The sequence below is a fragment of the Oncorhynchus mykiss genome, chromosome 9 (assembly GCF_057628025.1).
Source record: "Oncorhynchus mykiss isolate SJ-2025 chromosome 9, ASM5762802v1, whole genome shotgun sequence".
NCBI classification, from domain to species: domain Eukaryota; kingdom Metazoa; phylum Chordata; class Actinopteri; order Salmoniformes; family Salmonidae; genus Oncorhynchus; species Oncorhynchus mykiss.
In genome coordinates, this window is record NC_143030.1 from 45,155,065 (window position 1) to 45,177,235 (window position 22,171).

The 22,171-nt window shown below is 45.4% G+C and overlaps 2 protein-coding genes across 2 annotated transcripts in view; one reads left to right on the forward strand and one right to left on the reverse strand.

Annotated features, from left to right (window-relative positions):
* The window catches only part of LOC110531171 (voltage-dependent L-type calcium channel subunit alpha-1D), a 50,525-nt gene extending 40,329 nt beyond the window's left edge, over positions 1-10,196 (forward strand). Inside the window, exons 34-43 of the mRNA XM_090185797.1 lie at positions 402-503; positions 2,694-2,830; positions 4,933-5,049; positions 5,864-6,240; positions 7,446-7,586; positions 7,669-7,790; positions 7,899-8,023; positions 8,182-8,316; positions 8,436-8,621; positions 8,705-10,196. Coding sequence (XP_090041923.1) covers positions 402-503; positions 2,694-2,830; positions 4,933-5,049; positions 5,864-6,240; positions 7,446-7,586; positions 7,669-7,790; positions 7,899-8,023; positions 8,182-8,316; positions 8,436-8,621; positions 8,705-8,992 — 1,730 coding nt within the window. The 3' untranslated portion in view covers positions 8,993-10,196. The remainder of the gene's footprint in view (positions 1-401; positions 504-2,693; positions 2,831-4,932; positions 5,050-5,863; positions 6,241-7,445; positions 7,587-7,668; positions 7,791-7,898; positions 8,024-8,181; positions 8,317-8,435; positions 8,622-8,704) is intronic.
* Positions 10,197-10,667: 471 nt separating this feature from the next.
* Positions 10,668-20,972, reverse strand: chdh (choline dehydrogenase). Its single transcript, XM_021615673.3, has 8 exons — positions 20,817-20,972; positions 19,391-20,163; positions 18,580-18,731; positions 18,375-18,504; positions 14,779-14,913; positions 14,478-14,620; positions 13,589-13,691; positions 10,668-13,392 (listed from the first exon to the last, which is right to left on the reverse strand). The coding sequence occupies exons 2-8, from the start codon at positions 20,139-20,141 to the stop codon at positions 12,974-12,976; spliced, it is 1,833 nt and encodes a 610-aa protein (XP_021471348.1). The 5' UTR covers positions 20,142-20,163; positions 20,817-20,972; the 3' UTR covers positions 10,668-12,973.
* Between the last annotated feature and the right edge of the window lie 1,199 nt (positions 20,973-22,171).

The following is a 22,171-nucleotide window of genomic DNA, read 5'->3' on the forward strand; positions in this document are numbered from 1 at the left end:
ATAGGCGAGCTTGGTATATTACACTACCGTGGCCCGAAAGGTAACCGAAAGGTTGCTGGATCGAATCCCAGAGCGGATAAGGTCTGTCGTTCTGCCCCTGAAGAAGGCAGTTAACCCACTGTTCTTAGGCATTCATTGAAAATAAGAATTTGTTCTTCACTGCCTAGTTAAATAAAGGTAAAAAAAATTACGCAACCTTTTATAGTAGGGGATTTAGTACTGCCTGTAGCCACAAGAGGGTGCTGCTGGGAGCTGACACAGGGACGATGTCTGAATGAGGACACGCAGTCGCCATCCAGTTTCTCAGAATGTACTGTACTCAAAATACTCGTATATACAGTGGCCCGCTAAATGGCTGGTTTGATTGGTCCAACACATTTACAGAGTGTTTGATTTCCTAGGCAACCTGGAGCAGGCCAATGAGGAGTTGCGAGCGGTCATCAAGAAGATCTGGAAGAGGACCAGCATGAAGCTGCTGGACCAAGTGGTGCCCCCTGCTGGCGGTCAGTAGAATGGCTCCAGCCTCTGTGACGTATGTCTCCAGTAACTGGACGGTAGATGTAGCGTTAAACTCATGGCTAGCCTGGCTACAGAGGTGTGGCAGACTGCCCTGCGCAACCTGTACACTTCAAACATAGAAATGCGCTGTGCAGACGCACATGCATAAGCAGGGTTATTGCTTATGCACTGTGTGTGTGAGGTCAGGGTGGCAACCCTATACTCCAGGCTGACCTGCGACTAAGCTTTCCCTCAGCAGTGGTACTACACACACTACGTTCATGGGACTTGTTGCATAGAGGTGCATGGATCGCTAACAGCATAGGTTATTAGCAGTCCCACATTAAGGATCAACTCGTTCATTGACATCAGTGATCCACTGTAATGCCGACCCTCTAGTGGAACAGTTTGCGTAGACTAATTATTGACAGGCAGTCGAGTCCTCTCTTCTTGTTTTCATGTGTCAATAGCTGTTAAAGCCTAGTCGTTTGACCACAGATAAGAGCAGGACCAGATAGAGGAGCAGACAGTCACTTCAGTTCAGAGAAACTCACCTTATCTGACTCTTATCTTGCCATCCACACCGAGTGTGCTCATATCAAAGGTCAAATAGAGGGTGCTTCTATAAGTCTGTAACCTGTACAAGTGTGTGGTGTGAAATGGAAATGTTTTTTTTTTTTTTGCAGACCCCACTCCCCCTGCGACACCCTCAGAGAGTGGGGTCACAGCCAGGGATCGGCCATTATTGACAGCGACCCTGAAAATGCTCACTTCAGCCTGACTCTGGGGCTCCCTATTGATAGTCAGGCCAGGTTCAATCTGATATGGCACCCTATTCACTTTCTTGTGCACTTAGTAGTGTTCTTTATAGGGAGGGAATATGATTTCGGTTAGGACACGGACTCACAGCACCCATGCGTTTCTGTGCAATGCCATGCTCAACTGTTTTGCTGTGTGTTCTTTTGTTGTCTCCCACTTGGCTGTCCTGAGCCGTACTATCCTAAACAGTCTATAGTGTCATGCTGTGCTGGTGTTGACCAACCTGTGATGTTTTCACTGTTCTCTAGTTTTCTGCAACCCACCCCTATTCGTCGTATTCATTTTATTTCCCTAGTTGTCATTTGCTGCACTATGCTTTGTGCTTTGGCTCTCTGATGCTTTGGCTCTGATGCTTGGCTCGTTCTAGCACTGCATGCTCTGCTATAACTACTAACTCATCTTGATCTCTCTCTCTCTCTTTCTGGCCAAGCTTCTCTTCTCCACAGCTTTCCCTCCTCTTCCCTAGCCTCTCTCTCTTTGCCGTCCAGAATTTCCTGCAGCAGTTCTGTTTTTGGCCGGTGGCATGAAACTATTGTTGCCACACTCTCCTGTGCCTTGTGTCCCCAGTCTGCTTACTAGCTAGCTGAGTGACACAGACCGCTGCTTCCTCTGTTCTCTACTGCTTCCCTGGACTGCGTGTCGCTTTTCACAGCTTAGATATACCAGTCTCTCTGCTGTAGTCTTCTTGTTAGATGTTTCTTAACTGTGGCGGTGTCCCTGTACTGTAGCTAGCTAAGCCTTAGGTAATAACAGCAGTACTGTAGCTAGATGTGTAGCTAGCTGTGTGGTAGACTTTGGTGAGATGTGATTGTGGTTGGTTTGATAGAAAACAAACGTGACATCGCTTCATCTCCTGACTGTATTGAGTTGAGGCTCGTGTCTCTTTGTTGTTTAAAATTCTACGTTTCAGATCTGTTCGTATTTTGCCATGTTTTCTGTTCATATTAATGCCACAGATAGTCTCTAGTGGGTAGAGCTGCCGATGTTGTTTTGAGAGGACTGGCGTGCTGATGTTTTGCTGGAGGTTTCTGTTGGCCGTCTTGTCAGAAGGTCAGGACTGTGCTCGGCTGTGTTCTCTGTCACCACAGATCCAGGTACAGATACAGGCTCAGGAACAGAGCTGAGAAGCCGCTGAGGCTGTCACACTGGTCTGGTAGACACCAAACTGCAGTGTAGTGCTTGGTTAAAGTCCCATTTTGGTTTTCAGCTTTTTTGATTTCATATTTGAATACGTTACATGCCACAGACGGCTTTGCACAAAAGCTCAGGGGTCCCTAGAAAGTCAGCTACAGAGCCTGAGAATGATGGATAATACGGTGAGTGGTGGCGTGGTGCGGTGCTGACAGTGGAGGCGTTTGTGTGGTCTGTTCACTCAGATGACGAGGTAACCGTGGGGAAGTTCTATGCTACCTTCCTGATACAGGATTACTTCAGAAAATTCAAGAAACGCAAAGAGCAAGGCCTGGTGGGAAGAAACTCATTCACCAGCCTGAACTCCACCATCGCCCTCCAGGTGAGTCTCAACTTCTGTACTGGACTGTACCATTTTACCTCCTCTAGGGTTGTAAACACTAACAAAAAGTCCACTATTATGGCCAATCTGTATGTAACACAAGTCAATATTTTTCAATTGCAGCTACAGTTGAAGTCGGGAGTTTACATACACCTTAGCCAAATACATTTAAACTCAGTTTTTCACAATTCCTGACATTTAATTCGAGTAAAAATTCCCTGTCTTAGTTCAGTTAGGTGAAATGTCAGAATAATAGTAGAGAATGATTTATTTTAGCTTTTATTTCTTTCATCACATTCCCAGTGGGTCAGAAGTTTACATACACTCAATTAATATTTGGTAGCATTGCCTTTAAATTGTTTAACTTGGGTCAAATGTTTTGGGTAGCCTTCCACAAGCTTCCCACAATAAGTTGGGTGAATTTTGGCCCATTCCTCCTGACAGAGCTGGTGTAACTGAGTCAGGTTTGTAGGCCTCCTTGCTCGCACACGCTTTTTCAGTTCTGCCCACAAATATTCTATAGGATTGAGGTCAGGGCTTTGTGAAGGCCACTCCAATACCTTAACTTTGTTGTCCTTAAGCCATTTTGCCACAACTTTGGAAGTAGGCGTGGGGTCATTGTCCATTTGGAAGACCCATTTGCGACCAAGCTTCCTGACTGATGTCTTAAGATGTTGCTTCAATATATCCACATAATTATTGTGAAGTGCACCAGTCCCTCCTGCAGCAAAGAACCCCCACAACATGATGCTGCCACCCCCTGTGCTACACTGTTGGGATGGTGTTATTCGGCTTACAAGCCTCCCTTTTTTCCTCCAAAGATAACGATGGTCATTATGGCCAAACAGTTCTATTTTTGTTTCATCAGACCAGAGGACATTTCTCCAAAAAGTACGATCTTTGTCCCCATGTGCCGTTGCAAACCGTAGTCTGGCTTTTTTATGGCGGTTTTGGAGCAGTGGCTTCTTCCTTGCTGTGCGGCCTTTCAGGTTATGTTGATATAGGACTCGTTTTACTGTGGATATAGATACTTTTGTACCTGTTTCCTCCAGCATCTTCACAAGGTACTTTGCTGTTGTTCTGGGAGACAGAACGCGTCTCCTTCCTGAGCGGTTCGATGGCTGTGTGGTCCCAGGATGTTTATACTTGCATACTATTGTTTATACAGATGAAAGTGATACCTTCAGGCGGTTTGCAATTGCTCCCAAGGATGAACCAGACTTGTGAAGGTCTACAATTTTTTTCTGGGGTCTTGGCTGATTTCTTTTGATTTTCCCATGATGTCAAGCAAAGAGGCACTGAGTTTGAAGGTAGGCCTTGAAATACATCCACAGGTTCACCTCCAATTGACTCAAATGATGTCAATTAGCCTATCAGAAGCTTCTAAATCCATGACATAATTTTCTGGAATTTTCCACCTGTTTAAAAGCACAGTCAATTTAGTGTATGTAAACTTCTGACCCATTGTAATTGTGATACAGTGAAATAATCTGTCTGTAAACAATTGTTGGAAAAATTACTTGTCATGCACAAAGTAGATGTCCTAACCAACTTGCCAAAACTATAGTTTGTTAACAAGAAATTTGTGGAGTGGTTGAAAAACGAGTCCAACCTAAGTGTATGTAAACTTCCGATTTCCACTGTACCTGTAGAACTCACAATATAATGACCTTTGAAACAACAACTGATGACATGACTTACAAACCCAAATATGGGTGCTATTTTAGTAAGATAATGACACATTGATAAGGGTAAACAATATGTAACTGCTAGTTAGCGATAAATCACACTGAGTAGTGCTTTGCCCAATCACCACAGGACATCGGCAAAGCAGCAGGCCACTGCACCTGAACACACACAATGCTGCTTCTCTGGTCTGCACTTTGCTATTTCACCTCTGGCCGTGCTTGTAGCTGCAGACTATCCCTTTTATTATGAGAGATAAAGAGAACAGTGCTGTGCACACACCCCGCATTATCTATAGCTTTACAAAGCACCTCAGTATGTCTGGTCTGAGGGTCTTTGTGTGTACAGTTCACATGTGTGTATCTCTGTGTTTGTGCTCCTGCCGGCGCTCAGCTGCTCTCTTGTCGTCATTGCAGGCCGGTCTCCGCACACTGCATGATATTGGGCCTGAAATCCGCCGAGTCATATCATGTGACCTGCAAGACGAGGGCCTTGTCGACATTAACGCAGAAGACAGCGAGGAGATTTACAGGGTAAATCACTGTCCCGGTTCATTCAATAAGCGCGCTTGATTTAACTCACCCTACACGTTCAGTGGGCAGGGTTCGCTTTTTTACAGCCAATGGAATGGTCTCGAACTCTGTTCGTGGTTGCTGGGTGCTCTAAATCAAGTGCCTATTAAAACAGGTCCTTCGTTGACCCGCGGTTTGGGAGGAGCTTGCTTGCCTGTTAGGGGCTGCATGTTCATGGTGTGCTTGTTAGCAGTAGGTGACGTTTGCTGAGGGAACTAGGTTACGTAAGCTGACACCCACCCTTGGTAGCTGTCATCAGGTTAATTGACTCCTAACTAAATGTCAAGGATAGTTACATTATCTTTAAACTTCTAGCAACCCAAAGGTTGCGTGTTCGAATCTCATCATGGACAACTTTGGCATTTGAGCTAATTAGCAACTACAGTACTTACTACTTTTTAGCTACTTAGCATGTTAGCTAATCAATTCCTTAACCTTAACCTAACGTGACTCGGGTTCGCTTCCGGCTCCCTCCATTCGATACAATAACACTCATATTGCCTGTGAACCCAGAGCATGCATATGACAGAGTTGTTCAACCCAGTGGTTTTTAAAGGCAATCCTCTTTCATAGCATGTTTAGCGCAAAAACTAAATGCACGGTTAATTTTAGTACCTTCATTATCTGTTGAACATCATTTAGTGAAGATTGGAATTAAGACCTCAATGACAAAGTGCCCTACCACCAGAACAGATCCAAAGCCAGTGGTTAAGTTTAGTCACTGTGTTTATTATGGTCATTTGTACTGTCGGTTCTGACAGTGTTGTCTCTACAGAGGAACGGCGTGATCTTCTCCAACCACACCAATCACGTTAACGGGGACCACCGGGGTTCCGCCCACCAGACAAACGTCACTCAGCGGCCCCTCCAGGTCCCTCCGCCTTCCTGCCACGCCTCCGTGGATCCCTCCCAGGTCGGCTCTGAGGAAAGGGCAGGCGAACCCCACTGGTACAACTACTACTACCCCAAATCCCCCATATCCTCAAACGCCAACCTTAACAATGCCAACGTGCACCCTGTGCCCTCCCTGACAAACGGGGGGCAGCGCCGCTGTCTTCGCCGTGAGCACCCGTCTGCTAATGGGGCACCCTCTTCCAGCTCGCACCGCAAGATTGTTGACTTCGACACCCACACCACGGTCCAATCTGCAAGGTAATTTAAGATTCTTCTTTCTTGGCTAGGTCTCTCTGGTAAAAGAGGTCTCTTTTATTTATCTAGGTAAGTCAGTTAAGAACAAATTCTTATTTACAATGATGGCCACACTGGGCCAATTGTGCGCCGCCCTATGGGACTCCCAATCACGGCCCGGTTGTGATACAGCCTGGAATTGAACCGTCTGTAGTGATGCCTCTAATGAACTAGGTGATTATTTGAGTTGTGATTTCATGTGTGATGAGCACACACTGGTTACCTGCTTGCGTAATGCCTAGGAGCTGTGGAGCGCCAGTGTTGTAAAGTACTTAAGTAAAATACTTTAAAGGACTACTTAAGTAGTTTTGGGGGGGGGTATCTGTACTTTACTTTAATATTTATATTTTTGACAACTTTTACATTTACTTCACTACATTCCTAAAGAAAATCATTTACTTTTTACTCCATTACCCTGGCACCCATAGAATGGATCTTTTCAGTACCGTTAATTCCTGCACCACGAGGGTCTCTATTCAATCTATCTAGCTGAAGCGTTACCGATTTGCGCAATAGAAATGTAAAAGAAATATGAGATTAAGCCGACATATGTAGCGTTTACCGTGAACGCTAACGCGGGAACATTGCCTTTCAGTTTCAATCACGCTGCAACGAGGAACTTCAGCGATACGGATTCGATAGAGCCTAAGAGCTCTTCATGTTAAAATCTTGGAATTGTGTGTATTTATCAGCAACACACACACACTCTCCAGACCCATTCATTCATGACCACCTGACCTCACCGCTCCCGGTTTCCTCTGTATCCATCCACCTACCTTTCTTATTCATCACCAAATCTACTCTACACACGGATGACACATAGATAGTATGTTACCTGTGGTGTTATTTCTATGATGTTTTCGCCCTTTTTTTGTGGGTCATGTTTATTGTTTCATACGTCTCGGATTATTATTTCTGTTTGTCTCACATTACGGATTGTGTCTTGTCTGTGTCATTGCATGCCCTTCTCCCAAATGCAAATTATATACTACTACTACTACTACTACTACTACTACTACTACTGATTATGGTTGTAAACCATTTGACAAATTAATCTGTATCTTATTTCAAATGCAGGGCTTTAGTCTGTGATCTGTATGTACAGTTACGTCACTTTTTCCTCAATCGGCCCTCAACTTCTGGTTGAACCTTTGACCTTTTGACCTCAGGTCAGATTCAGGGGGTGTTCGCTACCCTACCGTTCGTAGAGAGGAGCCGGGGAGGGCAGACAGTGATGAAGACAGGGGCTCTGGGGAATACTTCAGCGGGGAAGAGTACCAGGAGGATGATATCATGTTGCACAAAGACAGGTATCACCATGGAAACCACTATGTCCTCTACTGTTCCTGCTGTTGACAAAGGTGGCTGTTGATTGACGATGTTGTTGTTCAGGATGTCCCGTAAGGAGTGTCAAGACCATCAACCGGACAGTCTCTGTGATGACCACCAGCAACCCATTTACCAGGATGGTGGGCGGTCGCCGAAGCGATGGTTTCTCCCCTCTACACCCCAGGGTGAGGTCCCTTGGTCACTGATTGGCTGATAAAGAGGACGATGTAACACTTGTAATTATGGCCCAAAGCTGTAACAAACATGGGTCTCTCTTGTGTTTGAACCTCTAGCCCTCCACAGACCCTCATTCAACTTTCATTGTCTGCGGAAACAAAGCAGTCAAGGCGATGACACCCCCTTGACCCCTTCCGTTCCCCTTCGAACAGCTCTACCCCTGCATCTGCTGCAGCAGCAGGTAGGTACCACTGAACCAAACTGATGTTTACCGTTATATCCACCGAAATATGCTAGACAGGACTCGCTACACGTACAATATGCACCCGTCTTCATTTAGGCAGCAGAATAAAGGTATGGTTTGACGCCCGTTAACCCCTTCATTAATCTGTTGCCAAGGTGATGGCGGTGGCTGGCCTGGACTCCAGCAGAGTCCCGCGTCTCTCTCCGTCACGCTCTCTACGCTCCTGGGCCACGCCCCCCGTCTCCCCCAGCAGCAGGGACCACTCCCATTACTACACACCCCTCATCCAGGTGTGTGTGTGTGTGTGTGTGTGTGCGTTGGTGTGTGGTAAGCAATGGCTGAGTGTATTGAGAGATACTATACATGTGTGAATGTAAACGTGTGGATTCATGTGTCTGTATTTATCCAGGTGGACTGGCGTGGGCTGAGCAGTGTGAGTAGCACCCCTGGCTCTGTGAGAAGGAGCACCTGGTACACTGACGTCCAAGAAGCCCCCCTAAGCCGTACTTACTCCCCCTTACAGCTCCAGATCCCACCTGAATATCGCAGGCAGTACCACCAGAACAGAGGCAGTGCTAACAGCCTAGTGGAGGCTGTGAGTAGCACTGACACACACACACACACACACACACACACTTTGACTGATTGAATGATACATTTTTCCCTCTAATGTTTCAGGTGTTGATTTCAGAAGGCCTGGGGAAATACGCCAAGGACCCCAAGTTTGTGTCGGCGACCAAGCACGAGATCGCGGACGCCTGCGAGATGACCATCGACGAGATGGAGAGTGCCGCCAGCAACCTGCTGAACGGCAGTATGGGTAATGGGGCGGGGACAACGGACACAGTGACTGGCACGAGCCTCATGGACCGCAATCTCGAGGACTACAGCGATGAGGAGCCGGACACGTGCGGGAAATACGAGGAGGATCTGACTGATGAGATGATATGCATCAGCACCCTATAGCAGTCACTCACACTAGACACAGGCTGCGTCTGACATGGCACCCTATTCCCTATAGTGTGCTTCTAGTGCACTATATAGGGAGCGATGTGCTTTTTGGATGCAGCCAACAACCATACAAACAAACAAACGAGAACAAAGTGCCTTTCTTTCTGTGGAATGAATGGATGGATGAAAACACTGCCAGCTGGAGAGGAGTGGAGGGGATGGAGTGGCACGCCAAAGATCCAACTTCAGAGGAGTCCCGCCCCTTCCTCTCCGTCTGTTTTGCAGCACCCAATGAAACAGAGAGTGAAATATAAGAGGGGGTTGTCCCAAAGGGGATGCAGTAATGTTGGGTTTCCTCCTCAACGACTTCATACAGAAATCACATATCAGTGAAATTAAGTTCCAGTCCTCAGCCATATCCCCCCCTGCCTCCCGTTCGCCTTACCGTCTGCACAAAGACACTAAGAGTAGTCAATCATAGATGGAGAGTAGCGGCCATTTTACAGACCGCATTTTGAAACTGTGAACAACCAACATGAGAAAACGGTGTATTCCAATATCACACTCACTCCTGCCCAACCAATCACTCTTCAGGGATGACTTAGCAGCCATAATATTTTAATGAAAGGACAATCTATTAAATTGTAGGTGTATTTTAAACCCTGAGAAAAAGATATTATTTGAAAGAGATGCTTTATATGTAGTTATTTATGGATCGTTACAGGTATAACATATTCCCCATGCCTATGAAATAGATAAGTATTGTTTTATTTGGAATGAATATGAAATTATATTTGATTATGTTTAGCCTTTTTTCTCTCACTACTTTTAAGGGGAATCATGTTGATTTAGAATGAATATGATGTCAAAGAGGTACTTTATCTCAAGTGCGCGTAGTTTGTTTCTACAGAAGTAGGGTTTGCCATTTACCAGCTTAGCTCACTGCCAACAGAAAATAATTAGTAACGCCAGGTTAGTGGGTTTGATTCCCAGGATCACCCATACGTAAAATGTATGCACGCAATGACTAAGACGCTTTGGATAAAAGCGGCTTCTGAAGGGCATACGTAAGGATAACTCGGTACTATCATGGAAATGTGTTTCTGTCCTCCCAACCTATAATGTGCAACAAAAGTGCTCTTTCAAAAAAAAAAAAAAAAATAGGGAAAATATGCTTTAAAAAGACACAGCTATTGCCAATAAAGCTGTACGATTCAAATGTGTTTTTTTTCCAAAAGTGTCAAGGTCAACATAAACCCGGATCTTTGTGAAATGGCGTCCCGAAATGTAAATTCCTTGCCAATGGAATATTGTTTAACTCCTCAGCATAACTACCAGCTTTCTCTCGACACAGAACGCTCTCAGTTCAACACATGAATGGTGGAGGGCATTTTAAGAGTAGTGATGGCCACTCTGTGGGTGTTTTGACTAACGGGGTTTAAATCCTGACATAGTGGTAACAATACCCACTGCATTAGAAGTTATATCACTGGTTCAAGTATATTTCAAATGAATTTCAAATGTAATTAAGATGGTGAGACTGTACTTTTCCCTGTATGTCGTTACTGAGACCTTTGAATCTGCCAAGTGATACGTGACGGTATATTTCACTAAATTAAAACCCATCTTTATTTATACTGTATGCCAATGATTGAAGAGGAAAAAAAGACAACCTTGAAACAGAAAAAGGTTTGTTATACAACTTGTGCAATTCACAGCTTTATTTTTTCAGACTACTTCTGTTTTAAAGATGCATTGAAATGTTGAGGGTAATGTTAAACCCTGTAGACAATGTGTAAATGAAGGTTAAAATGATTCACTGTGCTTGAGGATTTCTACCCGCTAACATTACAGCTAATTCCACTTAGTAGCAAATTAGTTTTACCTAAAAATGTAGTTTAACAAAAACAATTTTTACATTCGCGTTAGGGTCTTGAATATTTGCCTGGAAATATAATGGACTGCTGATGATTTTGTAATGTCCACAACTGAATAAACTCCACGGCACCGAATGCCTCCAGAGGACAGCATCTGTGCTCTACGTACTCAGACGGCAGGAATTAGAAAAATAATCAAATCTTACAAGGATTTCTAAAGAATATTAATTTTCACAATCACAGCGATTCTTGAGTCTGCGCTAAAATCGGTGTGCAAAGTGTTCGTGTAAGGCTTAAAGTCAATCAGCTCAAGGGCTCCACTCAATCAGATCCACTTTACCCGACATCCGCAAAGTGGTTGTTTTGACGATGTTGGAGGTGGAACTGCGTTAGAAATGTCGAATCCACCTAAAGCGGACATTGCCATTGGTTGCACGGAGTCGCATTAACAGAAATCCCATGCAGCCTTGTTCACAAATTTGAACACTGGAATGTTGAGATGTAATCTACACCTGGATTAGGCTGATAGAAATCCTCATTTCGTTTAATGATTTTCATCTTGAGCGTCATTTCTATGTAGCCTACATTTTCTGGTTCTGAACTTCTAACGTAACTGGGACGAGTGCGGCTTCGTTACAATGATTATAAGAGCAGCTGCTCACCAATCTGACAGCTCCAACCCGCAGACACTGCCAAAAACATCCGCTGTGTGGGTGTTGGCAGTCGCCGGTTCACGCTTGATCCGATTTAATCTAGGCCCGAGATCACATCTCACATTCCAGTGTTCAAACTTGTAATCAAGGCTGCATGGGACTTCGTGCGGCCAATGGCAATGTCTGTTTTAGGTATAAGGCCAGGAGCCACTTGACAGCTCTAACGCTGTTCCACCTCGGACACCGCTAAAACAACTACTATGCGGATGTCGGCTAAAACTGATCTGATTGAGTAGAGCCTTAAGACTTAGAAGTCACATTGTTAAAGCTAGCATGAACATAAGGGTTAATACTATACAAGCGTATGAGAATACTACTGTAACATATTATTGCAGCTCTGCTCAAATTAAGCGATAAGGCACAAGGGGGTGTGGCCAATATACCACGGCTAAGGGATGTTCTTATGCATGACGCAACGTGGTGTACCTGGACACAGCCTTTAGCCGTGGTATATTGGCCATAAAACACAAACCCCAGAGGTGCCTTATTGCTATTATAAACTGGCTATGAACGTAATAGGTCTGATATACCACGGCTGTCAGCCAATTCGCTTTCAGGGCTCAAACCACCCAGTTTATAATAATCAATAGATTACCATAAAATGTATCATACCAAACATACTTCATTTCAGGCACTTCAATCAAGACAACATACTTCAAAGACACTTTCATGATTGGCAAGGCAACTCAGGCGACTATCAAAAGCTTAAATCCTTCATATAAATCATCTTCATATAATTGTCAACATAAATGTAAGAATTAATACCCAGAGAACTTGATCAAACCACATCAGAAACTCACTGGGAAATGAGTTAGTCTTTCAAAAGGTTGATTCATGTTTCTGAATTCAGGTAACTGCCTTCATCTAAATGTTTACCACATAGAAATGTAATGATTTACTTCATGTATTATTCATATGAAATGTCAACAGTGCAGTTAAAACGGACGTCCCAGCTCTCATTGTAAATGAAGAGAGAGGTTGGACAGAAAACCAGCATTATCAGGAAAGTAGGGAACACTGCAATCAGAAGTGATTCTCAGGGTTGTAGTTTCTGCTGGTTAGCATGCCGTGGCACTTTATTGACTACCAACGGAGTCTACTACATCTTCATGATGCTGAGTATTAAATATCAAACAAAAAAGCAGCTGCCACTGAGACCCTTGAAGGTACAAGCTCTACCAGAATTTTACACCAATGGACGGGTTAGACAATGGAAGGCTTATCTGTACTTTTTACGCTACTGTTTTTCTTTACATATATCAAATCGTAAAAAAAAAAAAAAGAGAAACTTTGTCGGTAAAGACAGACGGATGTGTACATGAATACTGAATACCTAGCATCCACCTCTGGCTGTTCAGGCCCTTAGGAGATGGTGACGCTGCAGGTTCCACACATCTGTGTGAAGCTCATCGCTGGGTCTCTAGAGATCCAGGCTGGTACACAGGCACCCCGGGGTCGCTGAGCGCCGGTCGCCCTCTGATGATGTCAGCAGCCTTCTCCGCGATCATAATGGTGGGGGCGTTGAGGTTGCCGCTGACGACGCTGGGCATGATGGAGGCGTCGACCACACGGAGGCCCTCGAGGCCCAGCACGCGCGTCTCTGGGTCCACCACCGCCATTGGGTCAGATGGAGAACCCATCTTACATGTGCAGGACGGATGGTAGGCGCTGTCTGCCTTGTCACGCACAAACGCATCAATCTCGGCATCTGACTGACACTCAGGCCCTGGCTGTACCTCGGGCCCCCGGAATGGGTCGAAGGCCTTCTGGGCAAAGATCTCCCGAGATAGCTTGACACACTCCCTGAACTCCCATACATCTGTGTCTGAGGCAGAGAGGGGAGACACACAAGTCATCAACCACACAGGGCCTGTTTCCCAGAACCAGATTAAGACTACACCTGGACTAAAAAGCAGAGGCATTTTCAGTTTGGGAATAGGCTTAATCTGGGTCTGGAAAATAATCCATTCAGAGAATTTTGTTAGGCATGGTCTGGTGACAGTATACAAGGCAGAACATACCTGTTGAGAGATAGTTGGGCTGGATGATTGGGTGATCTAGAGGGCTGGCGCTCTTCAGCTTTAACCATCCAATACTAGTACTTCTCATTGGTCCCACGTGAACCTGTCACATCAAAACGGGCCAAATCGGTTTCCAGTCTCAACATTAGTTCATATTTCAGAGACGTGACAGGTTTAGCATGACAACAAACATCATGAGTTTGCTTAAAGCACAAGCTGATCTGCTAACAGGTTAAGGTTCATTGCTACTTCATGGGGAAATCCTAAGTACATGCGAGTGTGAACTTGTACAAACTATGGTAAATTATTGGAGTGTCATTATGTCTCATCTAGGCTCAGTGGTACAGCTTCAGAAAAGTTCTCTAGAAACATAACAGGCAATGTTATTGTCACATTTATGACCGAAGGCAGCGGTTGATAAAAGTACTTTCCATTTAAAATTGCAATAGGAATGGCTACAGATTCTGAGGAATTGGGTTATTCAAACTACATGTGTGCCGTTGTTGCTCCCCGTTCAAAACAGTGGATTTACACACATCAAAACGGGCCAATCGGTTTCCAGTATCAACATTAGTTCATATTTCATTAGGTAAAAAGGATTAGGTAAAAAGGCACAGGAAAAAGGTTCAATAAAATGCAAGTCCTGGTGATAAAGTGCTTGCAAAAATTCTCGCACAGTTCAATCGATACCACAAGTGTGAATGCATCTCTGAGAATGCACTACGTGTGTGCAGGTGTGAGTGGGAAACGCCTTTCACAACATGCAGAGCCTTGGATGAGTCAGAGCATGGACATAAAGAGGGTGTTCAGCATGGAGAGATTTATCGGGTGTAAGGACACACACATCCCCACAGACATGCCCAAAAACACATCCCCACGCACAGCTTACCTGGTAAGCTTCTATCTTGGAGGCGACGCGGCCGTGGTCGATGACCTGCGAGGGCAGGAAGTGGAACTGGATGTCGGGGTGGGCCACGCCCCCTCTGCTCCGGATGAAGCCCCCGCTCTCCAGGTGGGCCGTGGCCCCGTATCCTGGGAGGAGGGTGCCATGGTTACCGGGTTAAATCATTTGGATGCCAGACACAATTCCCGTAAAATGACATTCTCACAAAACAGAAACGAGCCATCAGAACCTGTGCACTTGTTTGACCTGTGCACTTGTGTAGTTTTGCTGTACTTGTTTGTTATACCTGTATATTGGAGGAGCCACTCCAGGCCAATCTTGACCATGTGGAAAGGCTTCTGGGCCTTGTACAGGGTGATGGGCTGAGAGCACTGCTGCTGAACATACAGCTCCAGGTGGTCCTGAAGATTACTGCCCACTCCTACAGATAGGAACACACACACAACATTATGTAAGGACATTTAATATATATATTTTTTAACAGTACTACTCTCCACACACACACCCTGTATATGTAATCATTAGTGAATGTCCTTGAGCTTTGCTACAGCTGCTATAATGCATTTCACTGGCTCATTATTATTTGTATATAACTAACTGACTTCTCTGGAAACTTGCCTCAATGGGAATGTCTTACTATGAAACCTAACCGGCTTTAGCTGTCAAATCAAATGTTATTGGTCACATACACATGGTTAGCAGATGTCAAAGCGAGTGTAGCGAAATGCTTGTGCTTCTGGTTCTGACAGCGCAGTAACATCTAACAAGTAAATCTAACAATTCCCCAACAACTACCTAATACACACATATCCAAAAGGGGTGAACGAGAATATGTTCATATAAAATATATGTATAAGTGATAGCCGAGCAGCATAGGCAAGGTGCAATAGATGGTATAAAATACAGTATATACATATGATTTGAGTAATGTAAGATATGGAAACATTATTAAAGTGGTATTGTTTAAAGTGACTAGTGATCTATTTGTTAAAATTACCAGTGATTGGGTCTCCATGTAGGCAGCAGCCTCTGAGTTAGTGATAGCTGTTTAGCTGTCTGATGGCCTTGAGATAGAAGCTGTTCTTTAGTCTCGGTCCCAGCTATGATGCACCTGTACTGACCTCGCCTTCTGGATGATAGCGGGGTGAACAGGCAGTGGCTTGGGTGGTTGTTGTCTTTGATTATATTTTTGGCCTTCCTGTGACATCGGATGCTACAGGTGTCATGGAGGGCAGGTAGTTTGCCCTGATGATGCGTTGTGCAGACCGCACCACCTTCTGGAAAGTCTTGCGGTTGAGGGCGGAGAAGTTGCCGTACCAGGCTGTGATACAGCCTGACAGGATGCTCTCGATTATGGATTTGTAAAAGTTTGTCAGGGTTTTGGGTGACAAGCCAAATTTCTTCAGCTTCCTGAGGTTGAAGAGGCACAGTTGCGCCTTCTTCACCACAGTATCTGTGTGCGTGAACCATTTCAGTTTTTTGTTGATGTGTACGCCGAGGAACTTAAAACTTTCCACTTTCTCCACTGCTGTCCCTTCGATGTGGATAGGGGGGTGGTCCCTCCGCTGTTTCCTGAAGTCCACAATCATCTCCTTTGTTTTGTTGACGTTGAGTGAGAGGTTATTTTCCCGACACCACACTCCGAGGGCCCTCATCTTCTCCCTATAGGCTGTCTCGTCGTTGTTGGTAATCAAGCCCACTAGTGTTGTGTCATCTGCAAACTGGATGACTGAGTTGGAGGCGTGCATGGCCATGAAGTCATGGGTGAACAGGGAGTACAGGAAGGGGCTGAGCATGCACCCTTGTGGGGCCCCAGTGTTGAGGGTCAGCGAAGTGGAAATGTTTCTTACCTTCACCACCTGGGGGCGGCCCGTCAGGAAGTCCAGGACCCAATTGCGCAGGGTGGGGTTGAGGCCCAGGGCCTCCAGCTTGATGATGAGATTGGAGGGTACTATGGTGTTGAATGCTGAGCTGTAGTCAATGAACAGCATTCTTACATAGGTATTCCTCTTGTCCAGATGGGATAGGGCAGTGTGCAGGCGATCGCATCGTATTGTTCTTTAGCCGTAGTGTACTTAGTTTAAATTTGTTTCTGTTCTTGTCCATTAGTGTTCTGTATTTTCTCATGTTCTATGTTTTGTGTGGACCCCAGAAAGAATAGCTGCTGCTTTTTCAACAGCTAATGGACACACACACACACAGTGTTGATCATTTATCCTGATTGCCTAGTCATCTTTACTCCTACATACAGTGCATTTGGAAAGTATTCCAGACCCCTTCCCCTTTTCCACAGTTTGTTATGTTACAGCCTTATTCTAAAATGGATGAAATATTAATTTTTTCCTCAGTCTACACACAATACCCTATAATGACAAAGCAAAAACAGGTTATAATTTTTTTGCGAATGTATTAAAAATAAAATAACAGATATAACTTATTTACATAAGTATTCAGACCTTTTGCTATGAGAGTCGAAATTGAGCTCAGGTGCATCATGTCCATTGATCATCCTTGAGATACTTCTACAACTTGATTGGAGTCCACCTGTGGTAACTTCAATTGATTGGACAGGATTTGGAAAGGCACACAGCTGTCTATAAGGTCCCACAGTTGACAGTGCATGTCAGAGCAAACACCAAGCCAGGAGGTCGAAGGAATTGTGCGTAGAGCTCCATGACAGGACTGTGTCGTGGCACATACCTGGGGAAGGGTACCAAAACATTTCTGCAGCATTAAAGGTCCCCAAGAACACAGTGGCCTCTGTCATTCTTAAATTGAAGAAGTTTGGAACCACCAAGACTCTTCCTAGAGCTGGCTGCCTGGGTAAACTGAGTAATTGGGGGAGAAGGGCCTTGGTCAGGGAGTTCAGAGCTCCTCTGTGGAGATGGGAAAACCTTGCAGAAGGACAACCATCTCTGCAGCACTCCACCAACCAGGCCTTTATGGTAGAGTGGCCAGATGGAAGCCACTCCTCAGTAAAAGGCACATGACAGCCTGATCTTGATAAACAAGATTTTCTGGTCTGATGAAACCAAGATTGAACTCTTTGGTCTGAATGCCAAGCATCACGCCTGGAGGAAACCTGGAATCATCCCTACGGGGAAGCATGGTGGTGGCAGCATCATGCTGTGGGGATGTTTTTCAGGGGTAGAAACTGGGAAACTAGTCAGGATCGAGGGCAAGATGAATGGAGCAAAGTACAGAGAGATCCATGATGAAAACCTGCTCCAGAACGCTCAGGAACTCAGACTGGTGCAAAGATTCACCTTCCAACAGGACAACGACCCTAAGCACTAAGCTAAGACATTGCAGAAGAAGCTTTGGGACAAGTCTCTGCATGTCCTTGTGTGGCCCAGCCAGATCCCGGACTTGAACCCGATCGAACATCTCTGGAGAGACCTGAAAATAGCTGTGAAGCGACGCTCCCCATCCATCCTGACAGAGCTTGAGAGGATCTGCAGAGAAGAATGGGAAAACCTCCCCAGATAAAGGTGTGCCAAGCTTGCAGTGTCATACCCAAGAAGACTTGATGCTGTCATTTTTTTTTTTTAAATCAATTTTAGAATAAGGCTGTAACGTAACAAAATGAGGAACAAGTCAAAGGGTCTGAATACTTTCCGAATGCCCTGTACATGTATAAATTACCTCAACTAACTTTTACATTGACTCAGTATCGTTACTCCTTGTATATAGCTTTGTTATTGTTATTTATTGTGTTACTGTGTTATTATTATTTGCACATTTTCTCTCTTCATTGTTGGTTAAGGGCTCGTAAGTAAGCATTTCACGGTCAACTCTACACCGGTTGTACTTGGCACATGTGACAAATAAAATGTTATTTGATTTGAAGACAATGGGGGTCAGGTGGGGTCATTAGGTCACCTGGTAGATGCTGGACCACAGGGATGTCTAGCTGTTTCAGGTCATCAGCGTTGCCCACCCCGGACAGCATGAGAAGCTGTGGGGAGTTGATGGCCCCACCACTGAGAATTACCTCCTTTTCAGCAAAAACCTTAGAAAGAGAGAGAAGAGATGAATAGAGAGATATGTGAGGGGATATAGGCTGTTGAATTTCCCAAAGACCTACCTGCTTCTTCTCCCCGTTCTGAGTGTACTCCACACCCACAGCTCTCCTCCCATCAAACAGGATCCTGGTGGTCAGACATTGCACCTCTGTCCTCAGGTTGGCTCGGGTAAGGACCGGTCGCAGGTACGCACTGGCTGTGCTCCACCTCTTACCTTGGGGACGGGGGATGGGACGGGGGGGACGGGGTAAGAGAAAGAGGGGGATGAGAAGATGATAAGTCCGTTTATAATGCCGTTCCCTACTTCTTTTACTTGTACAGATACAGATACACTGTGTACAAACATTAAGAACAACTTCCGAATATTGAGTTGTACCCCCATATGCCCTCAGTACGGCATCAATTAGTCGGGGCATGGACTCTACAAGGTGTTGAAAGCATTCCACATGTTGACTACAATGTTTCCCACAGCTGTGTCAAGTTGGCTGGAGGTCCTTTGGGTGGTGGACTATTCTTGATACACACAGGAAACTGTTGAGCCTGAAAAACTGAGCAGCAGTGCAGTTCTTGACACAAACAGGTGTGTCTGGTACCTACTACCATACCCCGTTCAAAGGCACTTAAATATTTTGTCTTGCCCATTCACCCTCTGAATGGCACGCGCACACAATCCATGTCTCAAGGCTTAAAAACCCTTCTTTAACCTGTCCTCCCCTTCATCTCGACTGATTGAAGTGGATTTAACAAGTGACATCAATACGGGATCATAGCTTCCCCCTGAATTCACCGGGTCAGTCTGTCATGGAAAGAGCAGGTGTTCCTAATGTTTTGTACACTCAGTGTATGTGCGCATATCTTTAATTCATCCCCTACCTTCATAGATGGTCATGTCCATCCAGCCCAAGCCCTCCTGCTGAAAGCCGTTCATGTCGTTAGTGAAGGGGTACCCAGCCTGCTGGCCAGCCTCTATGAAGGCCCGGTGTAGAGGGTGGTTCGTCTTTCCCCGGGACACATGCAGGGGCCCGCTGCCTCCCCGGTACCGGTCGCCCCCCAGCTCGTGGCACTGGGCCTTGCGGAAGTAGGGCAGGCAGTGGTCGTAGTCCCAGCCCTCCGCCCCCTCCCTCTGCCAGCGGTTGTAGTCCTCACCGTGGCCCCGGATGTACACCATGGCGTTGAGAGAGGAGGAGCCACCCCACACCCTGCCGCGGGGCCAGTACATCACCCGGTTGTTCACGTGCTCCTGGGGCAAGGTGTGGTAGAACCAGTTGACCTTGTCGTCACACAGGTTGTAGGTGAGGGCGGCCGGCATGTGGATCTTCCAGGAGAGACGGACGTTGCCCAGGGTCCTGTCCTTAGGGCCGGCCTCCAGCAGGAGCACCGACTCTTGGGGATCCTCCGTGAGACGGTTGGCCAGGACGCAGCCCGCCGAGCCAGCGCCCACGATGACATAGTTGAAGGACTGGGTGCTGGATTTGGCTACTGTGGTGCTGTACCTGGGAGAGAGGTCCCAGTCCCTCCTTCTGTTCAGGGCATTGGGGGACCCTCTTAACCAGGCTGACACACACCTGCCCACTCCCATCCCCATATTGAACCCGACTTTGCCTGAAGCAGCTGCAGAGAGCATCCTGATGGCTCTGATGGCACACCTGCACAATAAAATACATCACGAATAAATATTACATGTTTTTTTTTGTGTGTAGTAAAAAAATAACAGATGATTTCAAGCAAATCACTTCAGATGTCAATTATATTATGTAAACGCTTGGAAAACAGAAGATTAGTGGAACAAATATTATAAAAAACAGCACAACTCAAAGTCCATGTCTGTCACATGATGCGCACAAGTTTGAGATTCTAGGAACAACATAACAAAATGAAAACATGATACAGCACCCTACTTGTATCATATTGCTAGTCTAGTTGAATAATGTATGGGCTTTACGGACTATACTGGGAGGGGCTATAGATAGGAATTAACGCCTTCCTTCTCGAGTTTCAGTTTCAACATAGCAAATAACTTTCATCTCTCTCAAAAAAAGAGAAATGTTTGCAACATCAACTATATTTTTTTGCAATAACGTTTTTTTGTCCGCGTCAATAAAAACATGTGTATGCTATGATTTTTAAAAGATGCAGGCAATAAGACGATATAAAACTTTGGAGTGGGGTCACAACAATTCAGAAAACGGCGAATAAGTTTGCGAACTGTGGTTGTGGTTGACACAAAGTGTCATTAAACTTCGCCCAATTTATGTGGTTAAACATGGAAATAACGGGGGGAAAAAACGGGTTTACTTACGGTTATACTTGATCGCATCGAACTATATCTTCCGAAACTGTCACAATCTGCAGAGATAAGAGGGCGGAGTTGACGGTCTGCTGGCCACGGGGTGCTGGATTTGGCTTTGCAATGCACCCCGGGTACAGCAAAGTGGTAACGGTCCTACAATGATCTGTCCTACCCAACAACATATATAACACCTCAAATCAAATCAAAGTTTATTTGACACGTGCGACGAATACAAAAGGGGTTGTAGACCTTACAGTGAAATGCTTACTTACAGGCAGTGCAATTTTTAAGTAAAAGAAAAGGTATTAGGTGAACAAGTATAGAAATAAAAACAACAGTAAAAAAGACAGTGAAAAATAACAGTAGCGAGGCTATATACAGTAGCAAGGCTATAACAGTAGCATGGCTATATACAGACACCTGTTAGTCGGGCTGATTGAGGTATGTACATGTAGGCATTGTTAAAGTGACTACGCTTACATGATAAACAGAGAGTAGCAGTAGCAGCATAAAAGAGGGGTTGGGGGGGGCATTTGATTACCTGTTCAGGATTCTTATGGCTTTGGGGTAAAAACTGTTGAGAAGCCTTTTGGTGCGAGACTTGGTGTTCCTGTACCGCTTTTTAGGGCCTTTCTCTGACACCGCCTGGTATAGAGGTCCTGGATGGCAGGTACAGTGATGTACTGGGCCGTACGCACTACCCTCAGTAGTGACTTGCGGTCGGAAGCCGAGCAGTTGCAGTACCAGGCAGTGATGCAACCAGTCAGGATGCTCTCGATGTTGCAGCTGTAGAACCTTTTGAGGATCTGAGGACCCATGCCAAATATTTTTAGTTCCCTGAGGGGGAATAGGCTTTGTCATGCCCTCTTCACGACTGTCTTAGTGTGATTGGACCATTCTAGTTTGTTGGTGATGTGGACACCAAGGAACTTGAAGCTCTCAACCTGCTCCACTACAGCCCCGTCGATGAGAATGGGGGCATGCTCGGTCCTCCTTTCCATGTAGGCCACAATCATCTGGATTGCTAATGTTGTGTATTGGCCATTGAGAGGCTTTGAAGCCATCGGTTGGCCATATTGCACTCCCTAGTAGGAGCAGTCCGCCATTGGAATGAATGAAATGTTACAGTATTTCAATTAAACGTTTCAAGGACAAAATGACATGTATTTAAGTGTGCGTTCATAAATCCACTGGAGTGCTAGAGTGCACACAGAGTGCACTCTGGGCGTTCATAAATTCAGAGCGTTGATAGAATGTCCATTCATAAATTCAGAGCGTTTCGCTCCCGGTGTGTTCAGAACACACACTGGACTCTCTGGTCGGGTAGTAGGGTTGATCAGAGCGTTCTGACCTCCCAACTGCAG

Coding starts and splice junctions, on each gene's coding strand:
- chdh (XM_021615673.3), bottom strand. CDS start 20,141: ATGCTCTCTGCAGCTGCTTCAGGCAAAGTCGGGTTCAATATGGGGATG. Junction 18,505..18,579: donor AGAACGGGGAGAAGAAGCAG/GTAGGTCTTTGG, acceptor TCTCTTTCTAAG/GTTTTTGCTGAAAAGGAGGT. Junction 13,692..14,477: donor CCAAGATAGAAGCTTACCAG/GTAAGCTGTGCG, acceptor TTGATGTGACAG/GTTCACGTGGGACCAATGAG.